Source organism: Loxodonta africana, chromosome 10 (assembly GCF_030014295.1).
Source record: "Loxodonta africana isolate mLoxAfr1 chromosome 10, mLoxAfr1.hap2, whole genome shotgun sequence".
Classification (NCBI taxonomy): Eukaryota; Metazoa; Chordata; class Mammalia; order Proboscidea; family Elephantidae; genus Loxodonta; species Loxodonta africana.
Window position 1 is genome coordinate 14,384,212 of NC_087351.1, and position 26,835 is coordinate 14,411,046.

The 26,835-nt window shown below is 39.8% G+C and overlaps 1 protein-coding gene and 1 pseudogene across 1 annotated transcript in view; one reads left to right on the top strand and one right to left on the bottom strand.

Annotated features, from left to right (window-relative positions):
• The window catches only part of EXD1 (exonuclease 3'-5' domain containing 1), a 45,077-nt gene that overhangs the window by 4,009 nt on the left and 14,233 nt on the right, over positions 1-26,835 (top strand). The window contains exons 2-8 of the mRNA XM_010598354.3: positions 3,151-3,219; positions 5,119-5,176; positions 5,471-5,598; positions 8,758-8,816; positions 17,232-17,318; positions 23,883-23,987; positions 24,070-24,150. Of these exons, the coding sequence (XP_010596656.2) occupies positions 3,151-3,219; positions 5,119-5,176; positions 5,471-5,598; positions 8,758-8,816; positions 17,232-17,318; positions 23,883-23,987; positions 24,070-24,150 (587 nt within the window). The remainder of the gene's footprint in view (positions 1-3,150; positions 3,220-5,118; positions 5,177-5,470; positions 5,599-8,757; positions 8,817-17,231; positions 17,319-23,882; positions 23,988-24,069; positions 24,151-26,835) is intronic.
• Positions 22,834-23,665, bottom strand: LOC135232552 (ferritin light chain-like; annotated as a pseudogene).

Here is a 26,835-nt window from a genome sequence, read left to right on the forward strand (position 1 = left end):
TGGTGGTGGCACTGCATCTGGGTGAGTAGGAGTTAACTGCATGGAAAAAGAGGGTAAGTTTTAAGAGGATAGTTTTAGCCAGTGGTTCTCAAACTTTATTCGTGCATCTGAATCACCTGGGAGACTTGTGAAAAGCATAAACTGCTAGGTCCCACATCCAGAGTTTCTGATTCTTTATGTCTGGAATGGGACCCAAGAATTTGCATTTCTAACAAATTTCCAGGTGATGCTGATATGCTAAGTCCACACGTTGAGAACCACTGTTTTAAGCAGAAGGAACAGACATGTTGTTAGTTGCCATCAATTGATTCCAACTCAGATCCACCCCAGGTGTGTAGCATAGAGCTGCCCCATAGGGTTTTCCAGGCTTGTGACCTTTTGGAAGCAGATCTCCAGGCCTGTCTTCTGAGGTACCTCTGAATGGGTTCAAACTGCCAACCTTTCAGCTAAGTAGTGAAGCACTTAACTGCTTGTGCCATCCAGGGACATGGAGACATGAAAACATGATGCATTCAGGAAACTGTAAGTAAATTCAGTATGCGGATGTGATGAGAGAGAAGGTAGGAGAAGTAGGAGTGAGACATATTGGAAGGATTTTACATGTAGTATTTGGACTCTATTCTGAAAATAATAAGGAACAATCTGAAAGATTTTTAAGTGGAATGAATTTTCAGGCTGGTTCCCCCCCAAAATTTAATGCTGTGTTAATTAGGAACCATGTTCAGTTCTGGAAACAGAGACTCACCTACAGTGACTTAAACAAATTAGGAGTTTATCCTCCCATAGAAAAGAAGGCAGACAGCCCGGGGCTACTGTGACTCCCCAAAGTCAGCAGGGATCCAGAATTCTTTCTGTTTCACCATTGAGGTCACCGAATAGCTGGTAGAGTTACAGACAGAAAGAAGAGGAAAGGCAGGGGGCAAAAGCAGATTTCTCCCCGCTGAGTCAGTCCCCTAAAGAGCTGTCCTGGCAGTCCAAGCCACTGCTGTCTGCAAGGGAGATTGGGCACGTAGCCAGCCTGAATAAATGGCATTAAGTAGGCAACAATCAGTGATTGTTCCGCATGATGGTTTGTTCCGCAAAGCATTCAGTCCAGATGGAATACTTTGGTGTGTTTCTCTCTCGTCTTTAATGACACAGATTTTATAGAGTTGACATTGTAAGTCTGGTATATCATATGTACTTTTTTTTTTTTTTTTGCTTAACACTGTAACAAGCATTTTCTCATGTTATTTAAAATTTCAATGTAATGGTTAAACATTTTAAAGCAGAAAGCTTAAGAGCTTTTTTTCTGTTTGGAGTTGTAATTGTCTTCCTAGGATGAATTCCCAGAAGTGAAATCACTGGGTGGAAGTTACAGATATTTTAGGTGTTTTGGATGCCTGTTTCCAAATAACTTTTCAAAAAGGTTGTGTGTTTTTACTTTGCTACTAGCAATTGAGTATGTACCCATTATAGTGGATAACCTAACTTTGGTTTAAAAAATGCTGATATGTTTCTTTCTTTAATTTTTGCTAGTATTATAAGCAAAAAGTGGTACCTCATTTTGATGTGTTTTAAAAATATTTCTAAATAGGTCTATCAGATATCCTTATACTTGTTTATTAATGTTATATACTGTATGGACAAAGCAGAGAGCAACATCACTATGACAGCCCTATGAATAAAGGATTGAAGTAGATGGAAAATAGGGAGAATAGATGAACTGTTCAGACAGTCAAAGGGAAATGATGGAGTCTGAACGAAGGGTGTAGCAAGTAGTGGAGAAGACAGATTCTAGAAATATTTGAGAGATGGGGTAAGTGAACTTAATAATCAATTAGATAATAAACAAAGAACAATGAAAAATGACGCCAACATTTATAACTTAGAAAATTAGGTATACAGTACTGCCACTAATTGATGTAAGTGAGAAGAGGGGCAGGTTTGCTTGTTGGTAGGAGAAGATAATGATTTTAGTTTTGAAAATTTTACACTAAGTCCGTCTACTAGTTAGTTGGAAATGTGTTCAGAGGAATAGTCCAAACTGGAGAAATAATGCGTGGCAGGACAAATGGGAAGTAGATGTGGTCGCTCAAGGAGAAGAGAAGGGGTGGAGGACATAAGCCTGGGGAGCATCAGTGTGGAAGGGGAGGGCAGAGGTAGTGGAGACCTGAAGGAGGAAATCAGGGAGCCCTTGCAACAATGGGTACAAAAATGGCTATTCAAATCAGCGAGGCCCGATTCTGAATCCTGATCCTGCCTTTTCACTAGCAGCATGGTCTTCAGGACGTTATCTAAACTTTCAGAGCCTTGGATTCCTCCATAAAATGGGAATAATGAAATGCTTATCTCATTAGGCTACTGAAAAATTAAACGTTGTTAAATAACACAATGCCTACCTTAGAGTGGGTGCTCAATATGGTAGCTCTAGATGTTTAGTAGGAGAAGAGCTGAACACAAGGAATGCCCTGGAAGCCAGAGAAGAAAGGAGGGAACAGTGTTGTCAGAAGTTGCGTGGGCATCAAGTATAAGCCTGTAAAATTCATTATTTTTGGATTTGACAAATAGGCAAATTTGTCAAATCCTTTGACCTCATTGAGAGTATTTTCAATGGATTATTGACGGCAAAATTCAAATTACTTTGAATTTATGTGAGGTGACAAAATAGACAGCTGCTCTGAGCAATTCCATTTAGAAAAGTGACAGCATGTTGTAGCCATGACATCTAAGCTTCTCCTAATGCCCTCACCTACTCACAGAACCCTGTGTTTGGGCCAGGAGTTAGATTTCTGTCACTGATAATTAATATTTTCAAGCGTGTAGCATGACACGAAGCAGGGCATGGACTCTAAAAGTGGTCAGCTGCCTTGAACTTTTTTCTGGAATTAGGTGGAGTAAAAATAAATAGAAATACGATAAATAGATGGCCATTAGCCCTGACGACCTTAGAATATTCTCAGGAGAAGTATAAATTCAGTGCACCACACTGCCCTTTATAGTATTTGTTTCAAGACTATATAATTTATTACTCACTTTTAATGTCTTGGAGGAAATAATTTAAAGGTTTTATAAAGCTCTGATTTGGACACTTTTGAGAGTCATTTATTTTATTATAGTTTTGGGGAAATGTTAATTTTTATTAATCAAATGAATTGTTTTCTAAAACAGTGAAGAATGTGGAAACCGGTCGAAGCGTGCCAGGAGTGAAGATGTTTTTTGGGCATGAGATTGTGAATGGTGAGAGCTTCATGTTCCCTGAAGGCTGGTACTGGGATTTGCAGTAGCAGTAAACTTGCTGCTCTGCCTCATTCCAGTGTTTGAAATTAAATGGGTCATTGTCTTGCCTTTAATTACTGCATTTATAAACTCTTAAAATTGGTATTTGAGAATTGACCCGATTTCTGTTTTGGTGGGTACTCTATGAGCAGAATATCTTTGAGGAATTTTTATCATTTTGGTTTTACAATGTAAGGACTGCTGGGACTGGTCACTAGAGACTTCGCCAGTGGGCTGAGTTAGGAATCTGAGCAGGAAGGGATGGTCTGTGCTCAGGAAGTGAGTTTAATACTACAGGTTCACTAGTCTACTCAGAATCCCTTATCTGAAACCTTGGGGCAAATGTTTCAGAATCTAGAATTATTCTGGGTTTTTGGAAAATGTAACACAAGACATATGCTCTTCATATTACATAACATGCCTAGATGCTCTAGGCAACTCTCTGTAATAAAACACACATTTCTACAGAGAAACGGGGGGATAGTCATATGAAATGGAATAAAATAAGACTATACATAACATGTCATGTCAGGTTTTGCCGCCAAAAGAATTACAAAAAATTTTTATTTTTGGAGCTTTTTGCCTTTTAGAATTGGAGAGAAAAGGAAGTATAGAATGAGCCTCATTGATGGCAATAGGAATCCCAGGAGAGGCTTATTAGGATCTCTGAGAAACACTTGAACAAGGAAAGAAAGCAGTCATGTTCTTTATTTCTCCCAGCCTAAGCCACTTAGCAAGACTAGGACAATTGTTGGCCTAGGAGAATAGATACGGAAGATATCTAGCGAGTGTGCTTCAGATAATCAGAGAAGCCAAATGGGATGAGAGAAATGAGTTGGGAGCAAGAATAATAATAATTGGCTAGTCAGCATTTTTAGTGAATTTCACTTTCTCTGCCCTAGACTGCCCTAGACTCAGTACTTCTACATACCCAGAAAACCCATATAGTATAGGGAAAAGAGACATTTGAAACATAATGGTCCCCCGAGGTGCTTTTCCCCTGAAAACTACTTAAATGTGCTTCGTTGAATCTAAAATGCCATTAATTATAAGATGCATTATTAATTTTTTGTACCCTAACAAAGAAAGAGAAGCTGCCCATCAAACTGTCACGCACATTTTTTGTAAATCACATCTAATTTCAGAACTATTTAAAATATGCATCTTGGGTTCAATGAAATACAATATTTCCATGTGTTCCCTGGACTCTGAGGTCCAAAATAATTGATTTCATATCACTGAACTATTAATGCACCAACCTGTGAGAGTGGAAGGGACATCTCTCTGAATGATTTAAGAGAAAACTCCCCAACAGTACATAGCGTGAGGTAAGATGCATTAGGGTTGGGATCAATGGAGAAAGAAAAATACCTTCAGAACCAATGTGAATGACCACAAATGGGCTCTGGAACAGAAAGGGTAAAGGAGACATAGACGGGTTCCTAATCCAGCTGAATGACCGAGGGCGCTATGTAGGGGCATAATATTGGGAGACTTTTTTTTTTTTTAGTATTTTAGATGGTCTTTTCTGCTCTGATTATTTACTGCTCGCCAATGAAGACCTCTGCGAATATTCATTTCTTACAAACATTTCCTTTGTAATTACTGGTGGTGTAGTGATTAAGAGCTTGGCTGCTAACCAAAAGGTTGGCAGTTTGAATCTACCAGCCACTCCTTGGAAGACCTATGGGGCAGTTCTACTCTGTCCTATAGGGTCGCTATGAGTTGGAATCGACTCAATGGCAACGGGCTTGTTTTTTTTTGTTTGTTTTTTAGTCAAACTGGGAAGATAAGAGCAAGGGGGTGGTTAGTTGTTTTCAGATTGGGAACTCTGTTGGAAACCATTTGGTTATTTTACAGTAGAACTACTGGATGAAGTGGAACAAGGTGCAGTGAGAGAGGAGACATCTTCTGTTAGGTATGATGGGAAAATTTTCTTAATTTTGATGTTTCTCAAATGTGCACAATAGAAAGCCTTAACTCTAATTCACTAGCTGCTTAATCCCTAATGTGGCCCAGGGAAATAGAAATGAGAAGAAATAGATATTTTCTTCCATCTTTAGATGGTATCTCAAGTCAATTTAAGCAGTGGATGAATGGGTCATCTATTTAGTGGGGGTCCCATCCTTATCATTGATGGGTGACAAAATCAGTGCATGGCACTAGCAACAAACAACAAATTCACCTGAGTGTTGTTTTTTTGTAAGAATAGTCAAAATACAGAAAGAAACAAGATGGATAAAATGAAAGATGAATACCTAAGTACATGTAAGCCTGCTTCTTCTGCCCCTGAGGCACCAGCCACTTCTCTGCTGAATGACTTTAAGTACAACCCTTCAGGTGAGTACTGGGACTCTGGATTTTCTAGGCTTTCTTTAATGTGGTTCAGAACTCTTCACAGTTGGCATAACCCTGAATCAAGGTTCTACATGTGATGTTCAGCTGGGCCATTGCTTCTAGGCTCAGAATTAAGATAAAATATCATGATTCACTTGTTTATTCAGTATTTGAGTGCTAACTACGTGCCAAGCATTGGAGATAGGGAAGTGAACAAAAAAGAGAAGAAATCCCTGCCTTTGTTGTGCTCTGCGCAGGAGAAAGACACTAAATAAGATATATAAGTAAAATACATAATACCAAAGAAGAAATACTAAAGAAGAAAAAATGAGAGAACAAATATGGGTGTGTGTGGTTGTGGTGGTGGTAGGGAGCAGTGGATTTGCAATTTTACGGTGTACAGAAGAGGGTTCACAGACATTGTGAAATTTGAGTAACACCTGAAGGAGATGAGGGATCAAGCTGTAAGGACATCTGGTAGAACAGTGTTTTAGGCATAAGAAAGAACAAACACAAAGGCCCTGATATCAGAACTATGCCAGGATCTTGAAGAAACAGCAAGGAGATGAGTGTGGCTGGAACAAGAAGAGAAGTAGTAGTAGGAGATGAGGTAGGGTGGGGAGGATCATGGATCATTTAAGGATCTTGAGCTTTTACTTTGAATGATAAGAGCAAAAGGCTATTGGAGGGCTTTGTGCAGTGGTTAAAAGCTCAGCTGCTAACTAAAAGGTCGGCAGTTTGAATCCACTCGGTGCCGCTTGGAAACCCTATGGGGGCAATTCTACTCTGTCCTATAGGGTCACTGTGAGCCGGAATCGACTGGATGGCAACGGGTTTGGATTTTGGTTTAATTTTAATGAGTAGTATCTCATTGTGTTTTTAATTTGCATTTGCCTAATGGCTAAGGATGTTAAGCATATTTTCATATGCTTATTTGCTATCTGAATATCTCTGGTGAAATGTTTGTTCAAATCTTTTGCTCATTTTTAAAATTAAATTGTTTATTTTCTTATTGTTCAGTTTTGGGAGTTCTTTACATATACTAGATACAAGTCCTTTGTCAAATATGTGCTTTGCAAATATTTTCTCCCAATCTATGGCTTGTCTTTTCATCCTCTTAAAGTATCTTTTGAAGAGCAGACATTTTTACTTTTGATGAAGCCCAGTTTATCCATTTTTTTTTTTTTTCTTTTACGGATTGTGCTTTTAATGCTGTAGCTAAGAAATCTTTGCCTAACTCAAGGTCACAAAGATTTTCTCCTAGATTCATAGTTTTAGATTTTACATTTAAGCCTATGATCGATTTTCAGTTAATTTTTGTATATGGTATGAGGTATGGATCAAGGTTCATTTGTTTTCTTTCCTTCTTTTTGCATATGGATACCCAATTGTCCCAGTACCATTTGTTGAAGAGACTGTACTTTCTCCACTCAATTGCCTTGGCACCTGTGCCAAAAATCAATTGTCCATACATAAATAAGGTTTATTTCTGAACTCTCTATTCTGTTTCATCTGTTTGTCTTCCTTTTACACTAATACTAGGCTGTGTTGATTACTTTGATTGCTTTATGATAAATCTTGAAATCAGATAGTGTTAGTCCTTCAACTTTGTTTCTCTGTTTCAAAGTGGTTTTGGCTATTCCAGGTCCTTTGCATTTGCCTATGAATTTTAGAATCAGCTTGTCAAGTTCTACGGCAAAACCTGCTGAACTTTTGACTGGAATTGCATTGAATCTGTAGATCAATTTGGGGAATGCTGGTATCTTAACAATTTTGAGTATTCTGATCCAGGAACTTGGTATATCTCTCCATTTATTTAGATCTTCTTTGATTTCTCTCAGCAGTGTTTTGTAATTCTCAGTGTATATGTTTTGTACATCTTTTGTTATATTCATCTCTAAGTATTTCATATATTTTATACAGTTATAAGTGGTATTTTTTGAAACTTCCAATTTTGCATTGGAAGGTTTTGACCAGAGGAGTGATGTGGTCTGACTTCTGTTTCAACAAGATCACTCTGGATGCTGTATAGATACTGAAAGGACAAGAGTAAAAGCAGGGATATGAGTTTGGAGGCTATTTAAGTAAGTTAAGACAAGTATTTATGGTAACTTGGATTCTGGTGGTTAGTAGGGTTAGTAAGAGTGGAATTCTGGATATGTGTTGAAGGTGGACCCAACAGGGTATACTGAGGGGAAGTGAGGAATCAAGGATGACCTCAGGGCTTTTGGCCTCAGCAGCCTGAAGCATCCAAAACACCAAACCAAACCCAATGCCAGTGGAGTCAATTCCAACTCATGGCAGCCCTATAGGACAGAGTAGAACTGCCCCATAGAGTTTCCAAGGAGCGCCTGGTGGATTTGAACTGCCGACGTTTTGGTTAGCAGCTGTAGCTCTTAACCACTATGCCACCAGGGTTTCCCACCTGAAGCATAGGGTTCTATTAAACTGAGACAGGAAAGACTGTGGGTGGAAAAGGCTTTGGAGATATGATGAGTAGTTCAGTTTTGTCCAACTTAAATGTAATTATAAATCCAGACATCAGGAAGGAGGTCTGAGATGGAGATACAAATTCAGGAGTCAGCTTATTTAAAGCCTTGAGGATAAATGAGATCATCAAGAGAGTGAGTATGGGTAGAAATGAAAGAGGTACAAGGACTATGTCCTGTGGCACTCTAACGTTTTAGAGGTTGGGAGAAGAGGACGAAGTATATGCTCTGTTATACCTCTACTTTTTTAAATTATAAAAGTTTTTCAAGTGATTAAATGTCAAGACCCAGAGAATTCCAAAAATGTGGGCTTTAACCCATCTCCAGGCCTAATTTATTTAAAACTATAATTATTTTTGTTATGAAGTACTTTTTAAAAGTGCATGTCTTGAAGTATCCAGGACACAAACGTACAAGGAGGGAAACATTACTGGATTATCACAGGAAATGTGTAAATAGTCTGCGTCATAAGATGACCCAGTGGTGAGGGTTTTGTTTATTCTCACTTGGCAAACAGCATGCTAATAATGTGTGTAATGGGCTGATGCAGGAGATAACATTAGACATTTGAGTTGCAATAGGGTAGGATTTTATGAATATGGCCAAAATTAGTGGGAGGGCTATTGTATTGCCTAGGAAGGTAAGTATCTCTAATGCCATCCTTCTCCTGTAGAGGAAGAGGACGTAACATACAGGGTGATTGATCAGTTCCAGCAGAAGTTTGGGGCCGCAGTAAGTATTTCCCTCACTCATTCCCAGCATTATCTTTTTGTGGGTATCGTGTCTGTGCCTCTCTCTTCCTATAAGATCTATGATGTTTTCCCTATTAATTCAACTAATATTTGAGTCCCTGCTGTATGCCAAGCACTGTTGTAAGGCCTGGGGTAAAACAGTAATCAGGGCGACGTTCCTGCCCTCAAGGAGTTTACATTCTAATGCCAGGCAGAAAACAAAACAGCTATCAGTTGGTGATAAGTGCTATGAAGAAAAAATATGATATGGGGACTAGAGTGAAGAGGAGGAGGTCCTTTTTTTATAGGGCAGATGGAGAAAGCCTCTCTGAGATGGTGACATTGTAGCAGAGACCTGGAGGAAGTGAGGAAGCTAGCTAGCCATGTGGATATCTAGGTGAAGAGCTTAAGAAGGTGGAATTGGCAAGTGCAAAGACTCTGAGGCTGACATGCATTTGACTTGTGTGGAGGAAAAGCAGGGAGATAAGTGTGGCAGGACCACAGTGAAGAAAAGTGGTGGGAGATAGAAGAGAGTGGGAAGCAAATCATACAGAGCTTTCTCATTGAAAGCCATTGGCAGTTTTTGAGCAGAATCAGAAATTATCTGACTTACATTTTTAAAGACCTACTATGGATGCTTTATTTAGGTGATTTCTCTGTAATCATTTATTAATTTTAGAAGTGGCAGTAACTAATTATTCAGCATAGGGCAGGGTTCACAGATGGATTTAGGGGAGTCATTGAGCTTTCTGTTTGGATGCCAGCTTATTCTTGTGTGTGCACAAATGTGTTTTTCTAGGGAGAGGAGCCCTTAGCTTTCAACAGATTCTTTTTTTAAAAAAACAGCTTTATTGAGGTATAATTCACATACAGTATAGTTCACCCATTTAAAGTGTATAATTTAATGGCTTTTGGTATGTCCACGGAGTTGGACATTGTTAATTACAATCAATCTTGGAATATTTTCATTACCCCAAAAAGAAACCCCATACCCCTTAGCCATCACTCCCCTAATCCTTTCATCCCTCTTCGACTTAGCCCTAGGCAACTGCTAATCTACCTTCTATCTCTGTAGGTTTGCTTATTCTGAACATTTCCTATAAATGGTATTATATAACATATAGACTTTTGTGTCCGACTTCTTTCACTTAACATAATGTTTTCAGCCATCATCCATGTTATAGCATGTATCACCACTTCATTTCTTTTTTATTGCTGAATAATATTCCATTGTATGAATAGACCACAATTTATTTGTTCATCAGTTGAGAGACATTTGCATTGTTTCCACTTTTGGCCTATTCTGAATAATGCTGCTTCGAGCATTTGTGTACAAGTTTTTGTGTGAACATATGTTAGCATTTCCCTTAAGTATATACCTAACTTCTTGATGAACTACCAGACTGTTTTCCAAATGATTGTACCATTTTACATTTCCATTAGTAGTGGGTAAGAATTAGTTTCTCCACATCCTTGCTAACAGTTAAGACTACCTGTTTTTTTGGTTATCTCTATCCTGTTGTTGTTGTTAGGTGCCATCGAGTCAATTCTGACTCATAGCAACCACACGTACAACAGAATGAAACACTGCCCTGTCCTGTGTCATCCTCACAATCATTGCTATGTTTGAGCACATTGTTGTACAGCCACTGTGTCAGTTCATCTTGTTGAGGGTCGTCCTCTTTTTCACTGATCGTCTAGTTTACCAAGCATGATGTCCTTCTCCAGGGACTGATCCCTCCTGATTACATGTCCAAATTATGTGAGATGAAGTCTCACCATTCTTGCCTCTAAGGAGCATTCTGGCTGTACCTCTTCCAAGACAGGTTTGTTCGTTCTGGCAGTCCATGGTATATTCAATATTCTTTGCCAACATCATAATTCAAAGGCATCAATTCTTATTTGGTCTTCCTTATTCATTGTCCAGCCTCCATGCATGTGAGGCAATTGAAAATACCATGGCTTGGGTTAGGCAGACCTTAGTCCTCAAAGTCACATCTTTACTTTTGAACACTTTAAAGAGATCTTTTACAGCAGGTTTGCCCAATGCAATACATTCATCGTTTGATTTCTTAAGTGCTGCTTCCATAGGTGTTGATTGTGGATCCAAGTAAAATGAAATCCTTGACAACTTCAATCCTTTCTCTTTTTGTCATGATGTTGCTTATTGGTCCAGTTGTAAGAATTTTTGTTTTCTTTATATTGAGGCATAATCCATACTGAAGGCTGTAGTCTTTGATCTTCATCAGTAAGTGCTTCAAGTCCTCTTCACTTTCAGCAAGCAAGATTGTTACATCTGCGTATTGCAGGTTGTTAACGAGTCTTCCACTAGTCCTGATGTCATGGTCTTCATATTGTCCAGCTTCTCAGATTATTTGCTCCGCATACAGATTAAGTATGGTAAAAGGATACAACCCTGATATAAACCTTTCCTGATTTTAAACCACGCACTATCCCCTTGTTCTTTTCGTACTACTGCCTTCTGGTCTCTGTACAGATTCCTCATGAGTACAATTAAATGTTCTGGAATTCCCATTCTTTGCAAGGTTATCCATAATTTGTTATGATCCACACAGTCTAATGCCATTGCATAGTCAATAAAACACACGTAAACATTTTTTGGTATTCTTTGCTTTCAGCCAAGATCCATCTGACGTCAGCAATGATATCCCTTGTTCCCTGTCCTCTCCAGAATCTGGCTTGAATTTTTGGTAATTCCTTGTCGATGTACTGCTACAATTGCTTTTAAACGATCTTCCAGCAAAATTTTATTTGTGTGTTATTTTTTATTAATAATATTGTTTGATAATTTCTGCATTTTGTTGGATCACCTTTTTTTGGAATGGGCGCAAAATGGATCTCATCTACTTTGTTGGCCAGATAGCTGTTTTCCAAATTTCTTGGCATAGATGAGTGAGTGCTTCTAGTGTTGCATCCATTTGTTGAAACATCTCAATTGGTATTCTGTCAATTCCTGGAGCCTTGTTTTTCATCAGTGCCTTCAGAGCAGCTGGGACTTCTTCCTTCGATACCGTTGGTTCTTGATCATATATTACTTCCTGAAATGGTTGAATGTCGAGCAGTTCTTCTTGGTACAGTGACTCTGTGTATTCCTTCCATCTTCTTTTGATGCTTCCGGCATCATTCAATATTTTGCCCACAGAATCCTTCAGTATTGCAACTGGAGATTTGAATTTTTTCTTTAGTTCCTTCAGCTTGAGGAATGCTAAGTGTGTTCTTCTCTTTTGGTTTTCTAACTCCATATCTTTGCACATTTCATCATTATACTTTGTCTTCTTGAGCTGCCCTTTGAAATCTTCTGTTCAACTCTTTTACTTCATCATTTCATCCATTTGCTTTAGCTACGTTCAAGAGCAAGTTCAGAATCTCTTCTGTTATTCGTTTTGCTCTTTTCTTTCTTGCCTGCCTTTTTAATGACTTTTTGCTTTCTTTATGTATGGTGTCCTTCCTGTCATCCCACAGCTCAACTGGTCTTCGGTCATATAAAAATGGCATGGCAGAGGTCTCTGACCTTCTGTAACTTCACAAAGGGGAAGGAGGATCAAGATCAGCCCAAGGCTGATTCCTGTGAGGCAGAGGTCAGAAATGCCCCCACCCTTCAACCTTTTTACCAATTCTGGTATCAACCATCTCTCCCATGGCACTTTCTACTTTTCTCCTGGGTTTGATAATTGTTGCAATGGCCACGTCGAACTCACAGGCCATACTCACATATATGGGGTTTATGGGGCAGCAACAGGTTACAATTCAGGTTCAGGAATGCTCAGGATACAGTTCTTTGGTCAGGATAGACTCTTCTCAGCTGTGCCTGCAGGCAGGTCTCTCTCTGGACTTTGGCCTCTCTGCCTGGCCTCTACCCAGCTCGAGCAAGTGTTAAAAAGCTCTTTTAGCTCTCCTCATAAGTGCCCAGAAGTATCCCACTCTACCAGTAAGCTTCCTGCCTAAAGGTGCTCAGCTTTCTTGCTCTGTGGGCCTGGAAACACACTGCACTGTCCCCTGCCAGTCTCCTGCAGGTTTCTCCTACTGGTCTCATGCTGTTCTCCTGGTTCTGCTGTTGTCTTTTTTCTGCCACTGCATCTTACCATCTCCAGTGTTACGGCTTTCTGTCTGTCTCCTGGATCTAGGAGGTTCTCAGCTCAGGGATCCCAGGTCCAAAAGATGCACTCTACTCCTGGCTCCTTTTTTCTTTGTGGTGGGGAGATCCTCTCCTCTCCACCTCTGGAATGGCTCATTTTAAGCCTAGCAGGATGGCAAAACTGACTGGTCTCCTTGTTAGGGTTCCATAAACCTTATTTGTATGGTCCCACCTCCACAAGGGTACCATGCACCTTATTTGTATTATTAACAAACTGTTCAATCCCCTTGGTGGGCCACAAGCACTCATTTACATAGTCCTGCTTAGTCATTCAGTGGGAGTTACAAACACTATGGCTAAAAGGGTCCCAAGTAATTCACTGCATCACAGGCCATTATTGTTCAGTGGGTCAAATCCATTCTTGAGATTGTCTCTAAATTCAGGTGGGATATACTCAAGGTTATACTTTGGCTCTTGTGGACTTGTTTTAATTTTCTTCAGCTTCACCTTGAACTTGCATACGATCAATTGATGATCTGTTCAGCAGTCAGCCCCTAGCCTTATTCTAACTGATATTAACCTTCTCCATTGTCTTTTTACAAAGATGTAGTCGATTTGATTCCTCTGTATTCCATCTGGCAAGGTCCATGTATATAATCGCCATTTATGTTGTTAAAAAAAGGTACTTGAAATGGATTATTTGTTGTTTTTGCAAAATTTTATCATGCAATCTCTGCTGTCGTTTCCGTCACCAAGGCTATATTTTCCAACTACAGATCCTCCTTCTTTGTTTCCAGCTTTTGCATTTCAATCACCAGTAATTATCAATGCATGTTGATTGCATGTTTGATCAAGTTCAGATTGCAGAAGTTGGTAAAAATCTTCAATTTCCTCATCTTTGTCATTACTGGTTGGTGCCTAAATTTGAAAAATAGTCATATTAACTGGTCTTTCATGTAGATGTATGGATATTATCCTATCAATGACAGCGTTGTACTTCAGGATAGATCTTGAAATGCTCTTTTTGACGATGAATGTGACACAATTCCTCTTCAATTTGTCATTCCTGGCATAAGGGCCAATGCCAGTCCATTTCACCTCAGTAGTGCCTAGGATGTTGATCTTTATGCCTTCCATTTAATTTTTTTATGACTTTAGGTTTTCTTACATTCATACTTTGTACATCCCATGTTTCAATTATTAATGGATGCTTGCAGCTGTTTCTTTCTAGTCTCTCTTAGTCTGGAAGCTCTACTGAAACATGTCCGCCATGAGTGGCCCTCCTGGTATTTGAAATACCTGTGGTATTGCTTCCAGTATCATAGCAACATGCAAGCCACCACAGTATGAAAAACTGACAGATGAGTAGTGGATGTCTGTCCTACCCCTTGCCGCTGCGTCACTTCCAACTCATAGTGACCGTATTGGTTGAGTAGAACTTTCCCATAGAGTTTCCAAGAAGTGTCTGGTGGATTCAAACTGCCAACCTTTTGGTTAGCAGCCAAGTTCTTAACCACCGCACCACCAGAGCTCGCCACTACCAAGTCACCTATCTATCCTAGTGAATATGGAATGGTATCTCATTGTGGTTTTGATTTGCATTTCTCTAATGGGCAATGATGTTGAGCATCTTTTTTATGTGCTTTTTGATGATTTGTATATCTTCTTTGGAAAAAAAATTTATTCAAGTCCTTTATAACATTTTTAATTGGTTTATTTGTATTTTTATTATTCAATTGTAATATTTCTTTTTTAAAAAAAATTTTATTGTGCTTTAAGTGAAAGTTTACAAATGAAAGCAGTCTCTCATACAAAAATTTATACACATTTTGCTATATAATCCTAATCGATCTCCCCTTAATGAGACAGTATACTCCTTCCCTCCACTCTCTCGTTTCATGTCCATTCGGCCAGCTTCTGACCCCCTCTGCCCTCCCATCTCCCCTCCAGACAGGAGATGCCAACATAGTCTCATGTGTCTACTTGATCTAAGAAGCTCACTCTTCACCAGTATCATTCTCTATCCCATTGTCCAGTCCAATCACTGTCTGAAGAGTTGGCTTTGGGAACGGTTCCTGTCTTGGGATCCTTCTAGTCTCAGTCAAACCATTAAGTCTGGTCTTTTTACAAGAATTTGGTGTCTGCATCCCACTGCTTCCTTGCTCCCTCAGGGGTTCTCTGTTGTGTTCCCTGTCAGAGCAGTCATTGGTTGTAGCTGGGCACCATCTAGTTCTTCAGGTCTCAGGCTGCTGTAGTCTCTGGTTTATGTGGCCCTTTCTGTAATAGTTCTTTATATATCAACAGATTCCTTGAAAGTTCCATGACAACAACAACAAAAAAATGGGTTAAGAGCTTTTGCTCTAGAAATTTGTAGAGGTAGTTGGAAATTCTTATGAAATGGAAAATACAGCTTTTATTTTTAGTCCTATAGGCTTTTTGTTGTTGATTGAGGATGGAACTGAAATTCAGTCCTCTTTTCTCATCATTGATGAGAAATACCCAGAATATAGAATACTTTATCCTCTCTAAAGGAAGATACTGGGCTAAAATAAGTTACCGTGCCCTTTTATTCTTGAGTAATTTGCCTCCTGTAGAATTGTGGTGTACTGGTTAAGAGCTCGGCTGCTATAATAAAATCTATTAAGAAAACATTCTGCCTCCCACTTTGAACAGTGGCGTCTGGGGTCTTAAACGCTAGCAAGCAGCCATCTAAGGTGCATCAAATGGTCTCAACCCACCTGGATCAAAGGAGAATGAAGAACACCAAAGACACAAGGTAATTACGAGCCCAAGAAACAAAAAGGGCCACATGAACCAGTGACTACGTCATCCTGAGACCAGAAGAACTAGATGGTGCCCGGCTACAACTGATGACTGCCCTGACAGAGAACACAACAGAGAACCCCCGAAGGAGCAGGAGAGCAGTGGGATGCAGATCCCAAATTCTCATAAGACCAGACTTAATGGTCTGACTGAGACTAGAAGGACCCTGGTGGGCATGGTTCCCAGACCTTCTGTTGGCCCAGGACAGGAACCATTCCTGAAGCCAAGTCCTCAGACATGGACTGAACTGGACAATGGGTTGGAGAGGGATGCTGGTGAGGAGTGAGCTTCTTGGATCAGGTGGACACTTGAGACTATGTTGGCATCTCCTGCCTGGAGGGGACATGAGAGGGTGGAGGGGGTTAGAAGCTGGTGAAATGGACACGAAAAGAGAGAGTAGAGGGAGAGAGCAGGCTGTCTCATTAGGGGGATAGTAATTGGGAGTGTGTAGCAAGGTGTATATGGGTTTTTGTGTGAGTCTGACTTGATTTGTAAACTTTCACTTAAAGCACAATAGAAATTATAAAAAAAAAAAAAAAAAAGAGAGAGCTCGGCTGCTAACCAAAAGTTCGGCAGTTCAAATCCACCAGCCGCTCCTTGGAAATGCTATGGGGCAGTTCTACTCTGTCCCAGGGTTGTTAGGAGCAGTATCAACTACAGCATTGCTATGAGTAGAAGTTGACTCGATGGCAATGAGTTTCAGTTTTTTTTTTGAAAACAGGAGAGTCTCGCATCATGTAGATATTTTCACAGATTATGTATTAAGTATTATAGAATTGTATAATGTTTTGGAATAGGATAAGACTATAGATAATCAAGGAGCCGTGGTGGCACAATGGTTAAGAGCTCAGCTGCTAACCAAAAGGTTGGCAGTTCGAATCCACCAGCCACTCCTTGGAAACCCTATGGGGCGTTTTGCTCTCTCCTGTAGGCTTGCTATGAGTCGGAATTGACTCGATGGCAATGGGCTCGCGTTTTGGTTTATAGATAATCAAAGGAAAAGAGCCGGTTTCTGGGATACCACTATTTAAGTGTGAAGTAATTTAATGAATCCAGGGCCTTAAGGAACCTGTTGAGTCCTTGTTCCTGCCATTCTGAATAGTAGTTCCCGTGAAATTCAGCCAGGAGGTATGCCCTGTTCAGGTTTGCTGAGGTGCCCTGGTTGGGGAGCTGCCCTTTGTATGAGGAATTGATCGTAGAGAGTAGGATTATTTCCCTATAACATCAGTGGTAACAAAAGGCATCTGAGTTTTCAGCTCTCATTAGCAATTGATTTATTTCCCAGTTTTGAAATATCTTTGCTAAAACTGAAAAGGGCATCAGAAATACTCAGCGGTGATTTGCGTATATAGTGAAGCCGATTCATGCTTTGCCTTAGTCAAATTTTGTAAGTTTAAAAAATAAGGTCCACTTTGTTTTATTGCTGGCCATTTTACTTGTGCCTTTCATGATGTCATAATTCCAACATTCCTTGGGGATTTTTCATTTTCTCACCAGATGCTCCATATCAAGAAGCAGAGTGTCCTGAGCGTGGCAGCAGAAGGAGCTAATGTGTGTCGCCATGGGAAACTATGTTGGCTTCAGGTAAAAGAAAGATTTTTTTCAAATTTTTGTTTTGAAATAATTATAGATTCACTGGTAGATTTATTTTTTAAATTGCATTATGGTAAGATATGTACATACCAAAAATTTTGTCATTTTAACCATTTTAAGTGTTCAATTTAGTGACATTAGTTACATTCCCTGTGTTGTACAACCAGCACCGCTATCCATTTTCGAAAGTTTTTCATCACTCCAAGTAGTACCACAGTACCACTTAAGTAATAACTCCTATTCCTCCCTTCCTCCCATGGTAACCACTAATAAACTTTTGTCTCTATGCATTTGCATGTTTTAGATATTTCATTAAGTGGATCAAACAATGTCCTTTTGTGTCTGACTTACTTCACTCAATGTAACGTTTTCAAGATTCATTCATGTAGCATGTATAAGAGCATTATTTCTTTATGTGGCTGAATAATAGTCCATTGTACGTATACATGACATTTTGTTTACCTGTTCATCTGCAGATGGATACATAGGTCCATCTACCTTTTGGCTATTTTGAATAATGCTGCAATAAGCATTAGTGTACAAGTATCCGTTTGAGTCCCTGCTTTCAAGTCAATGAGTGAGTGAGGGAGTAAGTGAATAAACAAATTAATTAAAAAAAAAAAAAAGAAACCATACCAACACAGTTTTTTCCTTAAAATGGAATTCTGATGCCAACTGTTAAAGAAACCATTTCTGACTTGGTATATGTAGGATGCACTTGAAGGAAATGGGCTTTTCTTTAATGTTAAATTATTTAACTATTTAATCTCCATCTGTGGTCAAATATTTTCATATAGAGTAATATTTTCTAAGATGAAGGCATAAATATTTTTTAAGAGTTATAAAATTTTTCTTTAGGCCCACTTCTCAGGGCCACTTTTAGAGACCTAAATAATTCAAAATATGGAAAAAAGTATTCTAGAAGCTGCTCATCATGGCAGTATATAATGGTGAAAATTAGAAAGCACAAACCACTTAAATAGTTAACAATAGAAGATGTTACAGTGCATTTGATAAATCTTATACAACTGCCAAATATTGATGACTAGAGCAGTATATTTTTGTTGTTGTTAGGTGCTGTCGAGTTGGTTCTAACTCACAGCGACCCTATGTACAACAGAACAAAACACTGCCCGGTCATGCACCATCCTTACAGTCATTATGCTTGAGCTCATTGTTGCAGCCACTGTGTCAATCCACCTCGTTGAGGGCCTTGCTCTTTTCTGCTGACCCTGTACTTTGCCAAGCATGATGTCCTCCTTCAGGGACTGATACCTCCTGACAATATGTCCAAAGTATGTAAGATGCAGTTTTGCCATCCTTGCTTCTAAGAGCATTCTGGTTATACTTCTTCCAAGGCAGATTTGTTTCTTTTTTTTTGGCAGTCCATGGTATATTCAATATTCTTCGCCAACACCACAATTCAAAGGCATCAGTTCTTCTTCGGTCTTCCTTATTCATTGTCCAGCTTTCACATGCATATGATGCAATTGAAAATACCATGACTTGGGTCAGGTGCACTTAAGTCTTCAAGGTGACACCTTTGCTTTTCAACACTTTAAAGAGGTTCTTTGCAGAAGACTTGCCCAATGCAATGTGTCTTTTGATTTCTTGACTGCTGCTTCCATGGCTGTTGATTGTGGATCCAAGTAAAATGAAATCTTTGACAACGTCAATCTTTTCTCCATTTATCATGATGTTGCTCATTGGTCCAGTTGTGAGGATTTTTGTTTTCTTTACGTTGAGGTGCAATCCATACTGAAGGCTGTGGTCTTTGATCTTCATTAGTAAGTGCTTCAAGTCCTTTTCCCTTTCAGCAAGCAAGGTTGTGTCATCTGCATAACGCAGGTTGTTAACGAGTCCTCCAATCCTGATGCCCCATTCTTCTTCATATAGTCCAGCTTCTTGTATTATTTTCTCAGCATACAGATTGAATAAGTGTGGTGAAAGAATACAACCCTGACGCACATCTTTCCTGAGTTTAAACCAATCAGTATTCCCTTGTTCTGTTCGAACAACTGCCTCTTGATCTATGTAAAGGTTCCTCATGAGCACAATTAAGTGTTCTGGAATTCCCATTCTTTGCAATATCATCCATAATTTGTTATGATCCACACAGTCAAATGCCTTTGTATAGTCAATAAAACCCCACAGGTAAAAATCTTTCTGGTATTCTCTGCCTTGAGCCAGGATCCATCTGACCTCAGCAATGATATCCCTGGTTCCACATGCTCTTCTGAAACTGGCCTGAATTTCTGGCAGTACCCTGTCGATATACTGCTGCAGCCGTTTTTGAATGATCTTCAGCAAAATTTTGCTTGTGTGTGATATTAGTGATATTGTTCTATAATTTCCACATTCGGTTGGATCACTTTTCTTGGGAATAGGCATAAATATGGATCTCTTCCAGTCAGTTGGCCAGGAAGCTGTCTACCAGATTTCCTGGCATAGATGAGTGAGCACCTCCAGCACTGCATCTGTTTGTTGAAACATCTCAATTGATATTTCATCAATTTCTGGAGCCTCGTTTTTCACCAATGCCTTCAGAGCAGCTTGGACTTCTTCCTTCAGTACCATCGGTTCCTGATCATATGCCACCTCTTGAAATGGTTGAACATTGACTAATTCTTTTGGGAAAACTGCCTCCTCAAAGTAGAGTCGACCTTAATGATGTGGATGGAGTAAAGCTTTCGGGACCTACATTTGCTGATGCGACACGACTCAAAATAAGAAGAAGCAACTGCAAACATCTATTAATAATTGGAACATGGAATGTACGAAGTATGACTCTAGGAAAATTGGAAATTGTCAAAAATGTAATGGAATGCATTAACATCGATATCCTAGGCATTAGTGAGCCGAAATGGACTGGTATTGGCCATTTTAAATCAGACAATCATAATAGTCTACTATGTTGGGAATGACAACTTGAAGAGGAATGGTGTTGCATTCATTGTCAAAAAATACATTTCAAGATCTATCCTGAAGTACAACGCTGTCAGTTATAGGATGATATCCATAGGCCTACAAGGAAGACCAGCTAATATGACTATTATTCAAATTTACGTACCAACCACTAGAGCCAAAGATGAAGAAATAGAAGATTTTTATCAGCTGCTGCAGTCTGAAATTGATCGAACATGTAATCAAGATGCACTGATAATTACTGGTGATTGGAATGCGAAAGTTGGAAACAAGAAGGATCAGTAGTTGGAAAATATGGCCTTGGTAATAGAAACAATGCCAGAGATAGGATGATAGAATTTTGCAAGACCAACAACTTCTTCATTGCAAATACCTTCTTTCACCAACATAAATGGCGACTATACACATGGACCTCGCCAGATGGAATACACAGAAATCAAATTGATTACACGTGTGGAAAGAGGCGATGGAAAAGCTCAGTATCATCAGTCGGAACAAGGCCAGGGGCCGACTGTGTAACAGACCATCAATTGCTCATATGCAAGTTCAAGCTGAAACTGAAAAAATCAGAGCAAGTCGACAAGGGCCAAAATATGACCTTGAATATATCCCACCTGAATTTAGAGACCATTTGAAGAATAGATTTGATGCATTGAACAGTAGTGACTGAAGACCAGACGAGTTGTGGAATGACATCAAGGACATCATCCATGAAGAAAGCAAGAGGTCATTGAAAACACAGGAAAGAAAGAAAAGACCAAGATGGATATTAGAGGAGACTCTGAAGCTTGTGCTCGAATGTTGAGTAGCTAAAGCAAAAGGAAGAATTGATGAAGTAAAAGAACTGAACAGAAGATTTCAAAGGGCGGCTCGAGAAGACAAAGTAAAGTATTATAATGACATGAGCAAAGAGCTGGAAATGGAAAACCAAAAGGAAAGAATACTGTCTGTGTTTCTCAAGCTGAAAGAGCTGAAGAAAAAATTCAAGCCTCGAGCTGCAATAGTGAAGGATTCTGTGGGGAAAATATTAAATGACACAGGAAGCATCAAAAGAAGGTGGAAGGAATACACAGAGCAATATAGAAAAATGAAAAGTCTTATGAGTAGAAAAATCAGGACATAGGATTGAATGGACATTATTAGAGCCATATAAATTTTTTGTGTATGAAGAAATCAAAGGGAGAATTATATGGCTTGTCTTCGTTCACTCAGGAAATGTGTAACAGCTATGCATGGGCTGTGCCTGTTCTAGTCGTAGTGGTGAATCTGCCATAATCTCCTGCCACATGGAGTTTACAGTCCAGCAGAGAATTATTTTCCAAACTTTTATCATGTGTCTATTCAATTTTTATAATTAAAGAGGTAAGGAAAAAGAGCAGGGCTTGGCTATGTTAAGCGTTGAGTTCCAACAAAAAACATGCAGGTTTTGACAACGGTGCCGGTTAGGCCTGGCAATTGTAGCTGTAAGAACAGTTCAGCTCCTGAAACAACAAAGATGGGTCAGACTGTCTAGAATTTTATGCTGGTATACGATTCATCAATAAAACTGTGTTGAATATTTGACATCCTACCTTTTCTGCCAGTGTATTTGATGCCTGTTTTAAACTGTTAGAGGTCAGGGATCTTGTGTTATGAATAATTTTATATAATATCTAATACAATCATGCATATTATGGAACTCAAAGTCTTTTTTATTAGTAGCAATGAGATGCTGTTCATTTTCTTTAAGCCTGTGATCCCTAGAATATTGTGAATGCTATAAAACAAACAAAAAACCATAACCTGTTGCCGTAGAGTCAATTCAAACTCATAGTGGCCCTATAGGACAGAGTATAACTGCTCCGTAGGGCTTCCAAGGAGTGACTTGGTGGATTCGAACTGCTTACGTTTTGGTTAGCAGCCATGCTTTTAACCATTGTGCTACCAGGATTCCAAGAATACTATAAAACCAAAAAAACCCAAACCCATTGCCGTGAAAGTTGATTCTGACTCATATTGACCCTACTGGATGGGGTAGAACTGCCCCGTAGGATTTCCAAGGAATGTCTGGTGAGTTCAAACTGCTGACCTTTTGGTTAGCAGCCTGAGCTCTTAACCACCACGCCAAGAATGCTATAAATAACAACAACAACAACAACAAACCCAGACCTGTTGGGTTAAGTTGATTTCAACTCAGCAACTCTATGCTATAAAAAAAAAAAAAAAAAAAAGGTGAGATTAATTAAACATTAAATTTGGGATTGTAAAAAGCAAAAAGGAAAATCACCATTTTGTCTGCTTCTTTTCACTTGAAATCACAGCGATTGTGTCTTTTTAGCTTAAGATAATTTAAACCTGTTTTCCTTAAGAATGTTTGTGTGTCTATTTTTTACTCTGAAAGTCAGGACGTTAAATATTTTGTTGCATGTTTTTTGCAGTTGTTGTTCCAAAAGAAGCTTTATTGTTTCCACATGGTCAATAGTTTGGAGGCAGTCTCCATGGTGGTTAAAAAGCTGCTGCTTGACTGGAGGGAAATGCTCAGGCCACCTGATGCCTGGGGAATGCAGGGGGCCCCTCAAAGGCTGCTGGGCTCCAGAAGCTCCTAGTCATCCTTGAGGGTGAGCCTCTCAAAGAGATACTCATCCAGCCCAGCCTGGGGGCCAGCCAACCTGTGGAGGTTGTTCAGATGGGCGTCCATCTTCTTGATGAGTTTCACCTCTTCATCTAGGAAATGGCTCTTCAGATAGTCACAAAGTTGGAGGTCTGTGCAGCTAGAACCCATAGCTTGCAGAAGGCCCTGGTTTAGGTTCTTCTCTAGGGCCACGGTAGCTTTCATGGCATGCAGAGTCCTACCCCACTCATCTTGGGCAGCTTCTGTGTGTCCTGGAATAGGGTGTGGCACGACGCTCGTTTTGAAAATGTGTCCAAGAGACACTGGGCACCCTTGCACTTCTCCTTCATCATCTCTTGGAAGAAGTGGCCCACATCTTCTAGGGCCACATAGTTGCAGCTGAAATAGAAGCCCAAGAAAGAGGTAGGCATAGGAAGCCCACAGATATAGGTTGACCAGGCAGTTGACTGTGACCTCCACTTCAGAGGAATAATTCCAGTGGATCTGAGAGCTAACTACAAAAAATTATGTTAGCTGGTTCTGGAAACAAAGGATGGCTGACAAGATGGTCCCAAAGATTGTGCCTGTAGAGGTGGTTGGACAGTGGTCAGAGGCTAGAGTTGAGGAGTCCCCGGGTCTGTTCCATCCAAACACTTGAAGCAAGAGACTGTGGGACCGCCAGGCGTGCTTCCCGTGTGTCTTTTATTTTCTTATTTATTTATTTTTATTGCACTTTAGATGACTGTTTACAGAGCAAAGTAGCTTCTCATTAAACAAGTAATAGACATATTACTTTGTGACATTGGTTACCAACCCCAGACATGTCAACACTCTCCCCTTCAGTTGCCTCTTACCGGTTTTCCTGTCCCCTCCTGCCTTCTAGCCCTTGCCCCTGGGCTAATGTGGCCCTTTAGTCTGGCTTTGTTTTATGGGACTGTCTAATCTTTGACTGAAGGGTGTGTCTTTTGTTCTGGACCCTCAGATCCCTCTCCACAGTTCTTATTCATCCTGTAGTATATGTGTCTGCATGTCTGTTGTAGGTGGCCACAAATAGCCGGGTTTACTTATTTGACATTTTCCTTCTGGGAAGTCGTGCTTTCAACAATGGACTCCAGATGGTATTAGAAGACAAGAGAATTTTGAAGGTGAGTGTGTAAACTGATTCCTCTGCTAGTGAGATTAGCAGCCAGATCCTAATTACTCTGTCTCCATCTTCGAATTCCTCAGGTTATCCATGACTGTCGTTGGCTTTCTGACTGTCTGTCTCACCAGTATGGAATTTTGCTGAATAATGTCTTTGACACACAGGTACGTGCAGGAAGGCACTCAGTTCATATCAGTGTACATAGCTCCCATAAAAATGGACCTCCTCTGATGAATGGTTGAAAGCCTGTTTTTGTGCCCTTTTTCCTGCCCACTTCTCATGTAGGACATTTGTACAGCTTATATGTGAGAACATTTGGTGAACTGTAAAAGCACTGCAGAGAAGTTACTTCAAATTATTTGTGATTATCTTTGCCTCATTTTGTTCCAGAGCTTGTCAAATAAGAAGGCAAGGTCTGTATTCTATAACTTTCATAAACTAGAGCAATTTAGGGGCCATGCACAAGTCTGACATGGGAGACTTAGTGTAAGATGAGCAATCAGGACTCTTCTGTCTTTAACCCCATATGTATCAGTTAAGGCTAGTTGGCATGTAGCTCAGGGCTGCAGGTTGTTATAAATATGTCAGAGGAACCCTGATCTGGTCCAGAATAGCCTGAAGAGATGTGATTTTGTATCAGTCGTTTCTCACTTAAAGGACCCTAAAGAAAAGAGAAATCCATAGTCTGTATTGGCTGTTAGAGCTGATCTGAATTTCTGGTTTGTCTGTGAAAGCAGTTTCCATTAAGTTCTTTTAGTTTTCTAGGTTTAAGCCAATGAAAGGGAATCCTGGATAGGCAGGACGTAAGCCTAGAGGCTTTGGAGTGCCATGAAACTAATAAATTGGCCAATTATTTTTGAGTAGCAATTCCCAAAAGTTCAATTTTATGTTACTATATGTCATGAGGAAACCCTGGTGGTGCAGCAGTTAAGAGCTATGGCTGCTAACCAAAAGGTCAGCAGTTTGAATCCACCAGGCACTTCTTGGAAACCCTATGGGGCAGTTCTACTGTGTCCTATAGGGTCACTATGAGTCGGAATCGACTCGACGGCACTGGGTTTGTTTTTTTTTTTTTTTTTGAAGAAGCTCTGGTAGCGTAGTGGTTAAGAATTCATCTGCTAACCAAAAGGTCAGCAGTTCAAATTCAGTAGGCATTCCTTGGAAACCCTATAGGACAGTTCTGCTCTGTCCTATAGGGTCACTGAGTCAGAATCGACTCTATGGCAATAGGTTTGGTTGTTTTTGTTTTTGTTTTTTTTTTAGCATGTCATGAGTTGAACGAATTTTGTCCCCCTAGAATATGTGTCAGCTTGGCTAGGCCAGGAGTCCCAGTATTGTGTAATTTTGTGGCATTGTATAATTATCCTCCATTTTATGTGTTGCAAATCCCAAACCTCCGAATGTTAATGAGGCAGGTTTAGTGTCATGCCCTTACTAAAGGGCATGATTCAAGTCATACTCTTACTCAAGTCATGCATAGCCTTTATCCTACAAAAGATAAAATGAGAGAGAAGCAAACAGAGGGACGTACCACTAAGAAAGAAGAGCCAAGAGTGAGGTGCATCCTTTGGTACCAGGGTCCCTGAGCTGAGAACCTCCTAGAACCAGGGTAAGATTGATGCCAAGGTACGTGGACATTTCCAAGGAACGCAGGGCCCACAGATGTTGAAAGGAAACAAGGATCTTCCCCCAGAGCCGACAGAGAGAGAAAGCCTTCCCCTAGAACTAGTGCCCTGAATTTGGACTTCTAGCCTCCTAAACTGTGAGAGAATAAATTTTTATTTGTTAAAGCCATCCACTTGCGGTATTTCTGTTATAGCAGCAGTAGGTAATTAAGATACTGATAATGGATAAAATTTGCTGTTTGTGTATGTGCGCATAATGAAATTTTTGTCATTTCTTTTGTTCATGTGTTCATTTGGGCCTTCTTTCAGAATCTTCCACTATATAGAGATCACTTCTGTGATTTTCCAAAATGCAAGACAATTGCTCATCACTTCCCTGAGGCCACTAGGCTTCTTGATTAGATACCATGTGTATTGTCTAATGAAAACTTTGGCATACATTTCCACATCTTTCTTTTTGGATATCCACAAGAAGCAGGAATTCAGGATTTGATCAATTTGTTTTCCTTGAACACGATTTATTAGTTTCCTATTGCTGCTGTAATAAATTGTCACAGATTTAGTGGCTTAAAACACACATTTATTCTCTCATAGCTCTGGAGGTCAGAAGTCTGCAATCAGTTTCACTGGGCTAAAGTCCAGGTGGCAGTGCTAGTTTATTCTGGACACTTTGAAGGGAGAATCCATTTCCTTGCCTTTTTTGGGTTCTGGTGGTTACGTGTATTCCTTAGTTTATGGCCCGTTTCTCCATCTTCAAAGCTCATCACTCCAGTCTCTTCTTTCATCATCATATTGCCCTCTACTCTGACTGTAGTAAATCTCCCTCTACCTTCTTTTAAGGACAGTTGTGATTACATTTAGGGCCAATCCAGATGATCCAGGATAGTCCTCCATCCCAAGACCTTTAAATTAATCATACCTGCAAATCCCTTTGGCCGTATAAGGTAACACTCAGAGGATTTAGGGACTAGGATGTGGGTATCTTTAGGGAACATTATTCAACCTACCACATATGGATAAATAATTATCCCAAGTCTTAATCCTATTAGCTTTTCTTTCTGTGGTGATTAACGTTCTGTGTCAACTTGGCTAGGCCATGATTCTCAGTGTTTTGGCAGATATTATGTAATCATCCTCCATTGATTGATTGATCTGATGTGAGCGGCCAATCAGTTGAAACAGGAGTTTCCTTGGGGGTGTAGCCTACTTCAATATACCATATAT